Source organism: Typopeltis vanoorti, chromosome 25 (genome assembly GCF_054136105.1).
Source record: "Typopeltis vanoorti isolate ZY-2024b chromosome 25, IOZ_Tvanoo_1.0, whole genome shotgun sequence".
NCBI lineage: Eukaryota > Metazoa > Arthropoda > Arachnida > Uropygi > Thelyphonidae > Typopeltis > Typopeltis vanoorti.
Window position 1 is genome coordinate 67,048,383 of NC_143573.1, and position 14,990 is coordinate 67,063,372.

General features: G+C 36.1%; 1 protein-coding gene across 1 annotated transcript in view; it reads left to right on the plus strand.

Annotated features, from left to right (window-relative positions):
* Positions 1-14,990, plus strand: part of LOC150092815 (protein-lysine N-methyltransferase SMYD4-like) — a 365,428-nt gene that overhangs the window by 59,535 nt on the left and 290,903 nt on the right. The window contains exon 4 of the mRNA XM_090414288.1: positions 7,827-7,950. Within this exon, the coding sequence (XP_090270414.1) occupies positions 7,827-7,950 (124 nt within the window). The remainder of the gene's footprint in view (positions 1-7,826; positions 7,951-14,990) is intronic.

Consider the following 14,990-nt stretch of genomic DNA (forward strand, 5'->3'; position numbering starts at 1 on the left):
TTTAAAGCGAATAAAAGATGGGCAGCTCTCAGATGTGAACTGTAGACTAAAATACACAAAGATTATTGAAAAAAAAATGAAAGAGTTTGAGAACAGGAATCAAACCTTGGAGATTTAGTGGCAAACTCTGAAGAAAACATTGATTGATTCTGTCAGAGAGGCATTTGGTGAGGTTGTCTGTAAGGATAGAAAAATCACAACTCCCTGGTGGACACAGGCAGCTAAAGGGGTAGTGAAGGAAAAGAAGAAAGCATATCAAAAGTTCCTGTCAAATAAGTCAGCTTGTGCTCTTAGAGAATATAGAGACAAATGCAAGAATGCTAAACACAGTGTAAAATGTAAAACTAGCTAAACAAAAGTCATGGGAAGACTTTGGCAAGAATATAGAAAAATAAATATCAAGAAGGTGGCAAAATATTCTGGAGGTTGTTGAAGAAGCTCAGAAATGGAGGAAAGAGTGCTGTAAAAGGAATTTGAGATGATAAAGGTGACATGAAAACAGGATAAAAAGATATCCTTGAAGTATGGAGTAATTACTTTGAAAAATTGCTAAATAAAACAAGCAGTGATAACACAGTGGTAAAAAACACTCAACAGGCATACAGTCATGAATACACATCTATACTTGAAGTGGAAAAAGCCATCAAAGGCTTGAAATGTGGAAAGGCAGCATGAGTAGATGATATTCGACCAGAAATGCTGAAATATGGTGGTATAAGAGTCTTACAGTGGCTGCACTGCATAGTTCAGAAGGTGTGGACAGACGGACGAATTCCCAATGATTTGAGTAGAGCTCTCATAGTACCCATATATAAAAAGGGAAATAAAACTGAATGTGAGAATTACAGAGGTATTTCCCTACTAAATGTTCCTGGCAAGATTTATGCTAGTATACATGAGAAACGATTGAGAAGAATTATTTAAGAAAGTTTGGTGAAGAACAAGCTGGATTCAGGCCAAATAGAGGCTGTCAGGATTAGATCTTCACTTTACGACAAATAGTCGAGAAATCATGGGAATATTACAAAGATCTGTATTTAAGTTTTGTCGATCTGGAAAAGGCATATAAAGGCATATGACAGTGTGCCAAGTGAGAAGCTATTCAATACGCTACAGTTATATGGTGTCAATGGGGCATTATATCAAGCAATACTTAGTCTTTATTTGAGTTGTAAATCAGCAGTTAGGATTGAAGGAAGTACAGGAAGATGGTTTAATGTTAAATCAGGTGTCAGACAAGGATGTAAGTTATCCCCTCTGTTATTCATTATCTATATGGATCATATTATGAAGGAAAGTGGTATTAAACCTGATATCAAAATTGGAGATGTTAATGTCAGCTCTTTGCTTTATGCAGACGATGTTATACTTCTAAATAAATCTGCTACAAGTCTGCAAGATTCCCTGACTGAATTGAATAGCTGTTGTAATAGATATGGTATGAAGGTCAGCAATAAAAAAGACATAGACAATGAAAATAGGCAGAATCGTTGAAAATGTCAACTGCTTTGAGTGAAGATGGTAAATTAAATATGGAAATAGACAACAGAATCAACAAAGCTGGTATGATAGCAAATAAACTGAATAAATTCATATGGAATAAGAGAGAAATTAGTCGGAACCCTAAATTAGCAGTATACAAGACAGTGTTCAAACCAGCTTTAACTTATGGATTTGAGAGCTGGATCAGAAGTAAAACACTTGACCAAAGACTATGGACCGCAGATATGAAAGTCCTGAGAAAATTTAGAGGCGTGAACAGATGGCATCAATGGCAATATCATATTAAAAACAAGGATATTAGGAAAGAACTTGACATTGTCAGCCTTCAGGAATGCATTAGCAGAGCTAATCTCAGGTGGTATGGTCACTTAAACAGAATTGATGAAGAAAGATTAGCAAACAGCCCAGAGGAAGACCAAGATAGAGGTGGATTGATACAGTACAAAGTGCCTTAGACGATAGAAATATAAGATCTGATAATGTTGGAGTCTTAACAAGTAACGGACTGATTTGGAGGAAAATTGTAGATAGGAAGTTAGTAATGATGTAAATTTTTCATGTAGTACTATCATATCGTGTACACCCCTTGAGGGTACATGGCAGGAATTTGATGATGATAATAATAATATAAAGAGGAACTCCTCAACTAATCTAATGGGATTATTTATGGACAAGGATTGTTTACATATAGGTTGAAATGTACAATTCAGATAAAGATAGTGCACTGATTAAATGGATTGTGGAAGGAGAAGATGAAGTAAATAACCAAAGAAATATAAAGGTTAATAGAATACTATGAAGTACTCTTTTTTACCTAAAGGAAAGTATACTGATATTTAAGAGCAGGAACAAGAAATCTAGTGATGTGCACTATTATTTCAAAATTTGTATGTTATTTCTGTCACACACTAAAAACAGTGATTTTGCATATACCACTGGTTACCAAAAACCACATATACATCTATATTACATTTCTTTTTTACTTGAAAAGCAACAGGCAAAAACTTTCCTGTCACACCCCCACAAGTTCTCCCTGTTAGTTCCAAGCAGTCTAATTGATTCAGGTTATCCCTTGTATTTTTATGAGTTGTCCTTAGTATTCAGAAAATAAGTGTACAAATTTACTCCTTTTGTGTTCTTTTAGAAAGAGCATTCTTTCAGGCAATTATTTACTTTTTGCTTTATGCTTTAATTCATTTAGTACATCAGTTTTAATACCTTTCCCTAGAGCATATTGCTGTCTGTTTATAAGTATTTCCTGTTTTGTATGTAAAATTGAAGTTGAATGTAAAAGTATGATACTTTGTATCATACTTTTACATTCAACTTGATTATTTAACTAATAAAATTTTATTGTGAATCCTGAGTATGTCCTCTGTGGATTGATTGACTCATGCATACAGAAATCTTCATTTGCAAGGCAGTGTCTTTGAACCATGCCATGGATATTGCTTTGCACCTGATAATCAGGCAATAATAGTTTATTCTAAAACTCAATCCTGAATCCCTGCTTGTTATACAAATAAGCTGGATTTTTTTTTTTTGGTAAACTAACATTCAATTTCTCTGATCTCTCTCTGTGAGAAACTGATTTCTAGAAGTGAATTTGAATTGTCAGTGTAAATAGAAACTGTTATTTCACTAAAAGTTAAATCTCCCCCCCCCTTTTTTTTTCTTAAAGTGGAATATGTGACTTAAAAACTTAAGTATTTTCTTCAAAAAAGATTTTCAGACCATACTCGTCAGCTGAAATTGCTCTAAATTACTATAATGAATATCACTACATTATAAAAATGCTAATTTCATATGATGTTTATTTGCATTGAGAGGTATTATCATTATCATTGCATTTTTTCTGGCGATATGCAAGGTACGCAGTACCGGCACCTTTTTTCTTAAGTTTTTAAAAATTTGTGATTTAATGACAGCAAAATGTATTATTAATATTCCGGTAGATGGTACTGTGTTCACGAATTGAATTTTCAGTTTTGATTACTTGTAAGTTGGTACCCTGCTTTCCTGTTTCATAGGTTGGTACTCAACCAGAAACAGGAAATTGTATTCACTTCCGATTGCTTCTAATATTTAGTTTATCAGTTCTATATTCACTCTGCAACAGGCAGGTGTTCACTTGAGTTTTGAATTAATCTCATTTAAATCAGTGTAATCATTGTTCAAAATGAGTAAAATAAGTAGTTATTTTATGCCAATGAGTAAAAAAAGGAAGGCTGAAGAAGCAGAAATTGTTGAATCTACTTGTTGAAATTGAATCTATGAAACAGAAAACTAGCACTGAGATGATGAAGGATATCGATGATGCTGATTTGCCTGAATGTGCTAAGATTTTAGATTCAAAGTATTGGCCAGAAAATCCTGGGAAGCATCTGACATTTGGTGAAGCTGAAATTAAAAAGTTAGCATAAAACTTTTACTTAAATGAAAGCGAAGCAGTTAGTGGTTTCCATGAATATCTTCAAGAAAATAAAGTCCTGGACATACTACTTCCTCTAAGGCACACTTTGGGCACAATTGCAATATCTTCCAGTGAATGTGAAAGGGATTTCTCTCAGACGAATCTTATAGTAACTTCATCTAGATCATCTCTGCTTGTACAGACAACTTCTGCACTGATGTTCATCAGGATAGTAGGACTTCCTCTCACTCAGTTCAACCCTAGCAAATATGTGGACTCATGGCTGCTGCGAGGTCATCATTCTGCAGTTGATACCAAAATCAAGAAGCGATCTAGAGACGACGAGGGTATATTGGAGTATATGTTAAAAGTGTGGAAGTTGCTGTAATAACATCTTCATGGTGAGTACCGGCAACTTTTTTTCCAGAAAAAAAGCACTGGGTATTATCATAATCAAATGTTAATTATTGGTTATCCTTGATAGATAACTAATAATTATAAAAGAAATTAATAGCAAATTCTTATATAAATTTAAGAATTTCCTATTAATTTCTTTTATAATTATTCTTTTATAATAAGAAATGCATCACCAAATAGAAAAGATGAGCTCGAAAAGAATAATCATAATGGGAGACTTTAATTATCCAAATATTGATGGATAGTAGTAGAATCTCATGAGTAAAATAAAGCTGTAATAACGTCTTCATGTGAGTACCGGCAACTTTTTTTCCAGAAAAAAAGCACTGGGTATTATCATAATCAAATGTTAATTATTGGTTATCCTTGATAGATAACTAATAATTATAAAAGAAATTAATAGCAAATTCTTATATAAATTTAAGAATTTCCTATTAATTTCTTTTATAATTATTCTTTTATAATAAGAAATGCATCACCAAATAGAAAAGATGAGCTCGAAAAGAATAATCATAATGGGAGACTTTAATTATCCAAATATTGATGGATAGTAGTAGAATCTCATGAGAAGAATGAAAATGCATTTATTGAGCTGCTGCAGGACAACTTCCTCAAGCAGCATGTGACAGAAGGAACTCGAGGTCAAAGAGTGTTAGATTTGATTATTGTGTCAGAGGGCGTTTCAGTTAAAGACGCAACTATTCTGCCTCCAGTTGGTGACAGTGATCATGCGGTATTCACTTGGGAAGTGACTAAGTTTATGAATGTTCCATTCAGAAAAGGTTACATGCTCAACTACAAAGCAGGAAATTATGACTAACTGAGGAATATACTGAGTTCAGTGGAATGGGATTGGTTGTTGGATGGAAAGAATATCGACAGTGCATAGGAAGCATTTAAACAATACTTAAATGATGCGATATCAGAATGTGTCCTGAGAGTTTGAAGAATAAATAGAGTAGGAATCAAATGGATGTGTAATCTTAGTAAGCAAGAGATTCGTAAGAAAAGGACAATGTGGAAGGAATACCATTTGCATAAGGATGACATCCGTTATGAACGTTATAAGGAGCAGGCTAGAATAGTCACAACTGTTGTACAGAAAGCAAAGTCTGATTATGAAAAGAAACTGGCTCTGCATGCTGAAGACAACCCACAAGAATTCTATCGATATGCTGCAAGTAAAAGAAAGAGTGAATATGAAAGAATAACTCTTCTAAATCCAGATGGCGTGAGGGTTACAGATGTAGAAGAGGTTGTTCAGTTAATGAGTGCCCATTTCGTTAAGAGCTATCAACCTGGTGGATGCAACATTGAGCTCACTGTTATCTCTTCACTTGATGAAGAAACGCAGTGTGTGAGGCCGAGATATTAGAGCTGTTGCACAAACTGAATAAGAATTCAGCAATAGGGACTGATGGAATATCAGCATGTGTGCTAAAAGAGTGTTCAGCTGGTCATTTCTTTGACCAGGATATTTAATATGAGTCTCAGAACAGGGAAGATTCTGCAGGGATGGAAGGAATATATGGTAATTCCATTGCACAAGGGTGTGCAAAGATCGATGTATCCAACTATTGACCAATTAGTATCTCAGAAGCTGTGGTAAATATTTTGGAAAAATTGGTTAGGATCCGCATTTGGAAATGGGTTGACAGTGAATATCTACTTTGCAATGAATAACATAGGTTTACTAAGGGAAGATCATGTTTTAGTAACTTGCTCACATTCTATAACAATGTTACCATTGAACTGGACAAGGGGAGTGGATACGCCATGATACTTTTGGATTTTGACAGATTACAGCATGGCAGACTGCTGCATAAATTGGAGAAAATGGGTTTGAGTTATATAATATTAGCATGACTGACTGACAGATATCAAAAAGTGGTATACAAGGGATCTGAGTCTGCAAGGTTTAAGGTAACAAGTGGTGTACCACAAGGATCAGCGCTTGGTGTACACTCTTATTCAATCTGTACATTAATGATATTAGGAAGGATTTGACAAGCGACATTGTTATTGCTGATGATGTAAAGATAGTTAGTGTAATCAGGAATGCTGCTGATATGCAGTCTTTGCAGAATGATTTGAATAGGCTGGAATTGTGGGCATGGGAAAATGGGTGTCGTTTCAATGTCAGTAAATGGAAAGTCATTCACTTCAGCATGATTAGATATCCAATGTCGTATTATATTGGTGGGATTAAGCTAGAAGAAACTGATGAGGCTAGGAATCTTGGAGTGTTTTAATTAGATAGGAAGTTGAAGTTTAGGGCCATGTGGCAAAGATTGCAAATACAACTCAAAAGATAATTACAATGCTGAAACAAATGTTTACATGTAAAGATAAGGATGTTATTTTACCTCTTTACAATGCCTTCATAAGACCTCACTTGGATTATTGTGCGCAGGTCTGGTCTCCTGGTTTCTGATGTGATTCTGATATATTGGAAAGAGTACAAAAGCGAGTGTTAAAAATGATATCTGGATTATGGAATACTGATTATGAAGACAGATTGAGAATTTGTAGACTGCAGACACTAGCAAACAGGAGAAAGAGAGGTGATATGATTGAGACTTACAAACTTCTGGAAGGGTATACAGGATTTCAATTGATGGAATTTTTCAATTTATGGAGGGTGGGGAAAGGACGAGAGGGCATCCTTGAAAGCTGAGAATGAAGGCTGCCAAGAAGGGTGTGAGGGTTAGATTTTTCTCTCAGAAGGTGGTGTGTGATTGGAATGGATTGCCATTGGATGTTGTGAGTGCAAGCAGTGTGAATGAATTCAAAAATAAGTATGATAGCTGGTGTGTGTAGTATGTGGCCTCCCTCAATGAGTCTCTGACTCCTTGGAGGTCTCTCTTAATAATAATTATTATTATTATTAGTTATCTATCAAGGATAACCAATAATTAACACTTATTTATTAATTAATATTAAAAATTTATAAATTAATAAAAAATTTATTTTTATAATAAATTGTTTTGGGAAGTGACTATTATTATAGTCACTTCCCAAAACACATTACTAATTTTTTTAATATATAGTAATTTTAATTTATGAAAATATGAAATTATTGAATCTGTAGCAATTATTAGTTATGCTACATTGCTGCTTCCCCTGTAAAGTAACATACCAATAACATTTTTACTGTAATGGCTTTAATTTCATGTTTAATTTTTCTTTCCCCCCATTCTGGTGTGTGGGTAATCTCTCAACTAGTCTGTAAGTGGTTGAATGTCATATAACTTGCTGTGTTTATATATATATATTTATTTTGTTGTTGTTTTGGACAGTAAACAAGATATTTCAAGTGCAGTGAATATTAAACCACTGTACTTGAAATATTGTGTGGATAAAAAAAAGTCATAACTGAATATCAAAATTCTGAATCCTAATATTAGAAATTTCATTTGTTATTAAATATCATGTTCATTTTTCTGTATAAATGTAATAATAAATTTTTTTCCCCTCTTCCATCAATTTTAAGGCTTGTCTTGATGATATTCAGAGGGCTATTGCTTTTAGGTATCCAGTAGACCTAAGGTTTAAATTGTATCAACGTAAAGGACAGTGTCTCATGAAGCTGGGCCAAAAGACTTTAGCAGAAGAGGGTATGCATATAATACTTTTAATCTGTCAAAATAACTTTTGTTACTATATTGAAAATAAAGTTTTACAGTAATTAGAATAATTACCAATTTCTTCTCCAGGTATTCTAATTATGTTTGATAATAGCCTGGTTTTACAGAGTGGAGTGGCATGGGAAACTCAGATGATTAGTCTTTAATACTGGAAATATACTCAGCTCTTATTATGGCAGATAAACATTACTGTAATAGATACCAGAAGGTCCTATCCTATTTTTATCTTCAGTGTTATTATACAGGCTTCTTTGGTACAACCAGGGACTCATTGAAGGAGGGCAGCTTCAGGATTACAACTTCAGAAACCACTGTAACTCAGAGGAAGAATAATTTCAAATTGCAAAAATATCCACATATCTGAACCAGTGAGTAGGTTTAGGTGAAATGTTATAAAAATTCATTGTTCAAATTCAAAGTATTCCATGAAGAAGTTAAGGATAGTAGGAGAAAAATAATTACCTGAGTTATTTCTCATTTAAAACAAATTATATCAACAAATCGAAGAAACAGCCATGGCAATCCTCTTTCTCTTGGTATAGTTGGAGACAGTACTTTTTAAGTCGGCTATATCTTTCCTAACTTTATTTTGTTTGAATATATATAATTTTGTTTTTTTAATAAGTAGGAAATTATTGACCTCTTATAATATCTTAAATTAGCTACTTAGGTTGCACTTTTTAGAATTGTCTGATAATGTTTAATTGGCATTTTGGGATCTTGTACTGACAATGCCTGTGATAAATTCTACACTAAAAGTTATTTACATGATTTTTCCCCCAGTTTTTATAATTCTTTTCAATATGCCAACTCATGGTATTTCATTATTGAAATGAGGTAAATGTTAGTCCAAGAGAGAGATCTGATCATGTCTTGTGATTTGCATATTATCTATTATTGTTATTTAGGCTCCTGCAGGAAGTCAGGAGCTCATTGATGCAGGGACACTTCCAAATCATATTGAGTCTAAACACTTGTCATATCTTTCTTTGAAAACGTTCACCAAAGATCTTTTCATAACCTCACCTGGTGACCTATTCTATATATTCACCAGATACCATGAACCCAAACTTCATATGCTTCCTTCCTAGCATATCTTTACTGTCCAGGGATCGACCATGAGTTCTTACTTTTTTTTAATTTTTATTTTAATTTTATTTATTTTTTTTATGTTGGGCCCATATACAAGAGGTTGGCTGGTCAACCTATAGTACTTTAGTACCATATATGAGTAGTGGGATGGGAAAGGAGGAACTTGTTAACATTCAATTTGAAAGCCTGTATATTGTATTCCTTGGAAAATACCTCGGGGGGGGAAACTGTTCCACCGTACTGCAGTAGCAGGGATGAAGGAGGAGGAAAAGAAACTTATTCTGTGGGTTTCAAGGTATACTGTGAAGGGATGTTAGGAGGTGGCTTTACGTGTTCCAATGGGTTTAGTACAGAGTGGGGATTATTGATGTTGTTTCAGATGAGCATTTTCCATGAAAATATTTGTAGAATATACAAATTGCAGAGACTAAATATCTATGTGAAAGTGGGGGGAGTAAGTCGGTAAGAGATGGATCATTTATCACTCTAATTGCTCTCCTCTGTATTGAGTCAAGCATTTTGAGGGAGCTTTTAGGAGTCACGCCAATCCACCCAGCTATTGAATACTGTGAGAACAGTATGCAATAGCTGGGTGGATTGGTGGTTTGTATAAGGTTAACAGCTGTTTTGAAGTGAAGTAACGTGTTGAGCAAAAGAGAAAGCCTAGTTTTTTGGAAGCTAAAGATGCAATGGTTGTGATGTGTTTTTGCCAGGAGAGGCCTGATGTCATGGTAATTTTGAGAAGAGAAATTTCGTCTTGTCTGGAGATTTGAGTGTTATCAAAAATTATACTGGGGGAAAATGGTTCTTTTTTGTGGGAAATAAGACAGTAAGACAGTACTAGCGTTGAAGTTGACGAGGTTATCTGAGCCCCATTGGAGGATGTTTTTTGGAGGTCTGTGTTAAGGGAAGTTGTGGTTGATGTTCTGTGGGTTGAAGTGAGTTGTGCAGGATAAGGTTTATCAAATGAAAGGGAGGAGGGCAATGTGCTGTCATCTGCAAAACTGTGTATTGGGTTGGAGGTCAACTGAAGTAGTCATTGATGTATAGAAGGAAGCGAGTTGGTGAGCGAACTGAACCTTGTGAGACCCCAGCATTAGTTGGATAGTGGGAGGATATGGAGCCATCTACCATTACACATAGTGTGTATCCAGAGACAGGAAGCTGGCAATCCATCTGCAGAAGTCCTGAGACAGTCCAAATGATGGAAGTTTGTTTAGTTAGCCTTTGTGCCAGACGGTGTTAAAGGCTTTAGAGATATCGAGTGCAACTACTTGGGATTCGCCAAATTTTTCTGTGGTATATGTCCAGAGATGGGTGATATATGAGAGCAGGTCACCTGTTGATTGGCATCAATGGAATCCATACTGGTGGTCGCTTAATAGCTGGGTACCTTCAAGGTAGAGAGTAGTTGAGAATTGATGGTTTTCTCCATCACTTTAGATAGGATTGAGGTGAATGAGATAGGGCGATAGATGGCAGCGATTTGCCTTCCTTTTTGGGAATGGGTTGAATATAGGCCAATTTCCAGGCTTTGGGATATATACACACCAGTGGAGTAAGATAGTGTGTACAGACAGCATAGGATAGGAGTCAGTTCTGCTGCACAGACCTTCTAGACATTTGGAGGAATGCCATCAGGGCCAGGGGCTTTTTTTTTTGTCTAATGTTGACAACAGGTTTTTGATCTCTTTCTGGCAAAAGGATACAGGGGGCATTGTATGTTGGGCAGTTGGAGTGACTGGGGAGCATTTGCCATTGTCGGTTATGCATGCATTGCAGGCAAAGTGTGAAGCCAGGAGATTAGTTTTTTCTGTGGGTGATGTTGCAATTGAGTCATCTGGGTATGATAGAGGTGGGAGTAGTGTAGGGCAAAAGTTGTGACCAATTGCTTTGGCAAGAGACCAAAGAGCATGGCTGCCTCTAAGACAGGCTGCAACTTTCCTCCTTTTCATTAAAATTCATTAAACCTGTCATTAAATATGTCAATATGTGAATCAATGAATAGTCATTAAAATTCACTATTCATTGATAATTTTTTGCATCTGTTTCGGGCTTCAGGAGGATGGAGTTCTTAATTTGAACCAGTTGTGGTATGTCTGGTTTTTCATTAGTACAGCCATGGCACATCTTTTGGAGAACCAGGGTTTGGATATGGGATGGCAGTTCAGTGTGGTGTGGGGAATGTATGTTATCATGCCAGTGAGGATTACTTTGGTGATGTTCGGTGCATATGTTTGGATTGGAGGACTGCAAACAATAGTCCAACAATGGGAATGACGCATAGTAGTCTCGGGGACTGTCCCATTTGGCACTGTTATAATGCCAGACTACTCTTGTGAAGGTGTGACTATGTAAGCGTTGTTGCATGGAGCAGGAGATGAGCACTAGGTTGTGGTCAGAATTACCCAGGGGGCTCACTACATTCACTGTATATTTGGAAGGGTCATTGGTAAGGAAGAGATCTAGGGTATTTGGGGAGTGATTTGAGTTATCTGGTATTCTGGTCGGCTTGTGAACTATTTGTGTAAGGTCGTTGGTGATGGCAAATATTTCGGCATCTCTGCCTGCAGGATCTGTACAACTGAAAGAGGAAAGCCAGTTGGTGTATTGGACATTAAAAAATCACCTAGGAGAATGATTTCACTATTAGGATAGTGGGACTGGAAGAAATCAATTTTTGAGGAGAGGAAATTAAAGAGCTCGGAGTGGTTGGTGGTATTGGGAGAGCGATAGAGACAGCAGATGAATTTTACTGAGTGGGGAGAGATGTTTTTAGCCAAAGAAGGTCAAAGTTGGGTGATTCTAGGTTAGGTGCTCTCTGGCAGAGTGGATATATATGTGCGCACACCACCCTTGGGTCGAAAGGAGTTAAATAGTGAATAGTTTGGATAGTGCTGGGGGAAGGTGAAATTTAAGTTTCTGTTAAAAGTAGGTGGGATTTGGTTGACTGTAGATGATAGTGAATGCTATTAAGGTTGGAGTCGAGACCATGGGTGTTGGTGTAGTGGATATGCAAGGGTCTGTGGGGCATGGCTTTAACTGCAAGGATCTTGCACATTTCTATGCAGTGCCTGCGTACTGTTCTCCTTGGTGGCTACTAGTGGTGTCACTTGGTTTTTGCACTAGTTTGGTTTGTTTGTAGGCTATGGTCCAGCTGTTGTCTCCATTTTGGCGTTTTTTTTCCAGCTGTCTTCGGAGTTGGCGTCTTCGTTCCCTTTTTTCAAAGGTTAAGTCAGGTCGAGCACGTACACATGATTGGGGGCAACTGTATTTTAGCTTGCTATTTATCGCCATTAACAATTTGGAAGTGTTTGTCTGTGTATCACAGATCACTTTCATGAGACGTGGAAAGTTCTCTCCGTCCTTTCTTTTGTTTATAGGACTGAAGCGATGACATTTGATGATATATCTGGGATCGAAGTTGCATTCATCTACTAGCTTGCTAACTACTTCTTTTAAAGATTTACCATTTTCCTCTGGAAAGTTCAGAAGAACGGCGTTGAGTCTCCTGTTTTCGGCCTCGAGCGATGCTTGTACCGTTGATGCGATTAAATCATGGTGTTTGTTAGCGGGTACAGGTGCACCTGCGATCGGCCGCTGGTCGTCGAGTATCTCGAGCTTTGTTTCCAACTTTCGGATTTTGGATGAGAAAGTATCGATCATGCTATTAAGGTGTTGTTTGAGATTTTCAACTTGTTTGCCTAGGTTCCCAGCTGTTTAACAGAAGGAAGGCGCATCGAACAGAAAAAAGGCTGGTTCAGTTCGATAAAATGCTTGAGTGCCGATTCATCTATTTTCATGCAGGAAGTATGTAGCCAGTTGCAACAGAAATTGCACAATATACCTTTTTTCCTTTCGGTAACTTCGGTTTCGCAACTGCGGCACTTCGTATTGTCTTTCGGTTTGTTGTCTATCGGCTGCTCTACACTGATGGGACTAGAAGTAATCTTTCGTTGTCGGCCTTTGTTGCCACCATCTTTACTTCGCATGGTAGGCATATTGGGCGCTTTCACATGGCTGTTTTTTTAATTGAAAAAAAAAACTGATATGAAGGACTGTGGGTACTTACGAGTTGTGTAGAAGTCACTGGCTCCTTAGTACCCTCTGTATTCCGTTTACTGGTTATTTTGCACAAAAAAGATACTTGCAATTACGATAAAATTCGGGAGCACAAGTTTAAGAAACTTATTCACCATTATTTATTTACAACTTATTTACTGCTTCTGCATGAGTTGTAAAATTTTACTTGTGTCTTTCCTTCAAAGTAGGATTCCCTTTCTCTGTTTCTCAGACTTTGAAGATCATTCAGTCTCACTTCATGTGCACAATTCCCTACTCCAGATATTTCGGTTGTCCCTTTGCTGTGTCTTCTCAGTTGTCTCTCCTGGTGTTGTATGCAATCAAAATTTGGTCTTATCAAAGTCTTGTATAGTGAAAGAACAACTTCCTTTTTCATAAGTTAGTGTTTTCTTTAACAGTGTAGTTATGCACATTACTTTAATCAACTTAGTAATGTGGTCATAAACTTTGACTTCCTATGCCCACTATATTTCATCATTGTTAATTATTTTCAGCAGATTCCCATTTATATAATACTCTTCCTGCAGTGTTGTCCTCCAATTGAAATACATAATCTTACACTTGGCAGCATTGAACTGATATTCATAGCAAGTTTCATAACTGAATATCATTTCCAATAACATTAATATACAAGTTAAACCATAGTTGCCATTGTACAGACCGTGTGGTGCAATACTGTTCACCCTCATTCCCCTTAGACTCAGCACCTTCTTACATCACTTTTTGATAACTGTCAGTTAACTATTCTCCTGTCCATGTCACCGGTTTATTTTGCATACCCCTTCCCATTCCTTTGAGTTTTTATAATAATTTCCAGTGCAGCATTTTTTCCAAGTACTTGGCAAATTCAAAAGCTGTTGTGGTAATAAAAGTGCAGATCACTTCTTTTTTTTCATGCTACAGCCTTGCTTTAGGATGCCTTTTTAGCTGCCTTAATCACCTGCTTTATCAAATCCCACACACACATATATATATATATATATATATATATATATATATATATATATATATATATATATATACACATATATCTTTTATTCAAAAGTTCTCATGTGATTTGTCTTAGGTTACAACTGCATGATCACTCCAGTTGGATGCAAAACAGCTACATTATATGTAGATTCTCAGATGCACTTACTATATCCATTATTCTTGCAGCATGAGCCACATCCTTCTTGTTGCTATTTACGGTAATTATTCTTCAAACTGTATAAATTATTTATAAATAATTATAAATCACCCATCAGAGTTCCTTCTTTTTTTGGATCACTTCACTGACACACATGATAGACTACAAAGCCTATAGCAAATAGATGCCATGTGTGGGCTGGGGACAAGAGCAAAGCAGTCTCTTGATATTCTTTTTGAAGAGCTGAAGGTTTTAGTCTTATGGAAGTAATTTATTAGGAAAGCTGTTCACTGAGGCAGATGGAATGAAAGATGAATGGGAGTAGCAGGTTTGTTGAGTCAGAGTTCAACTTTAAATGGACATTGAGAAGTAGTTCACTGGTAGAGGGCAAACACATCAGTCTCCTGTGACATATGGTCTCTAAAAAAAGATAAGTTTAGATATTAATTATTAGCGATATATTTTAACTTTAGCATAATTTAGTCTCATTTAATTGTGATTGAGTGTGGCATATTTGCATTTGGAAGTTATTCAGCTTGAAGCACTTTTTTCAGAATAACAGTTAACAGAAGCAAAAATGGCAGTAAGAACTAGGTCATCTCTAGATGCATCATCATCATCAAATTCCTGCCATGTAACCTCAAGGGGTGTACAGGATATGATAGTATTACATGAAAAAAATTACATCATTACTACTTCCTATCTA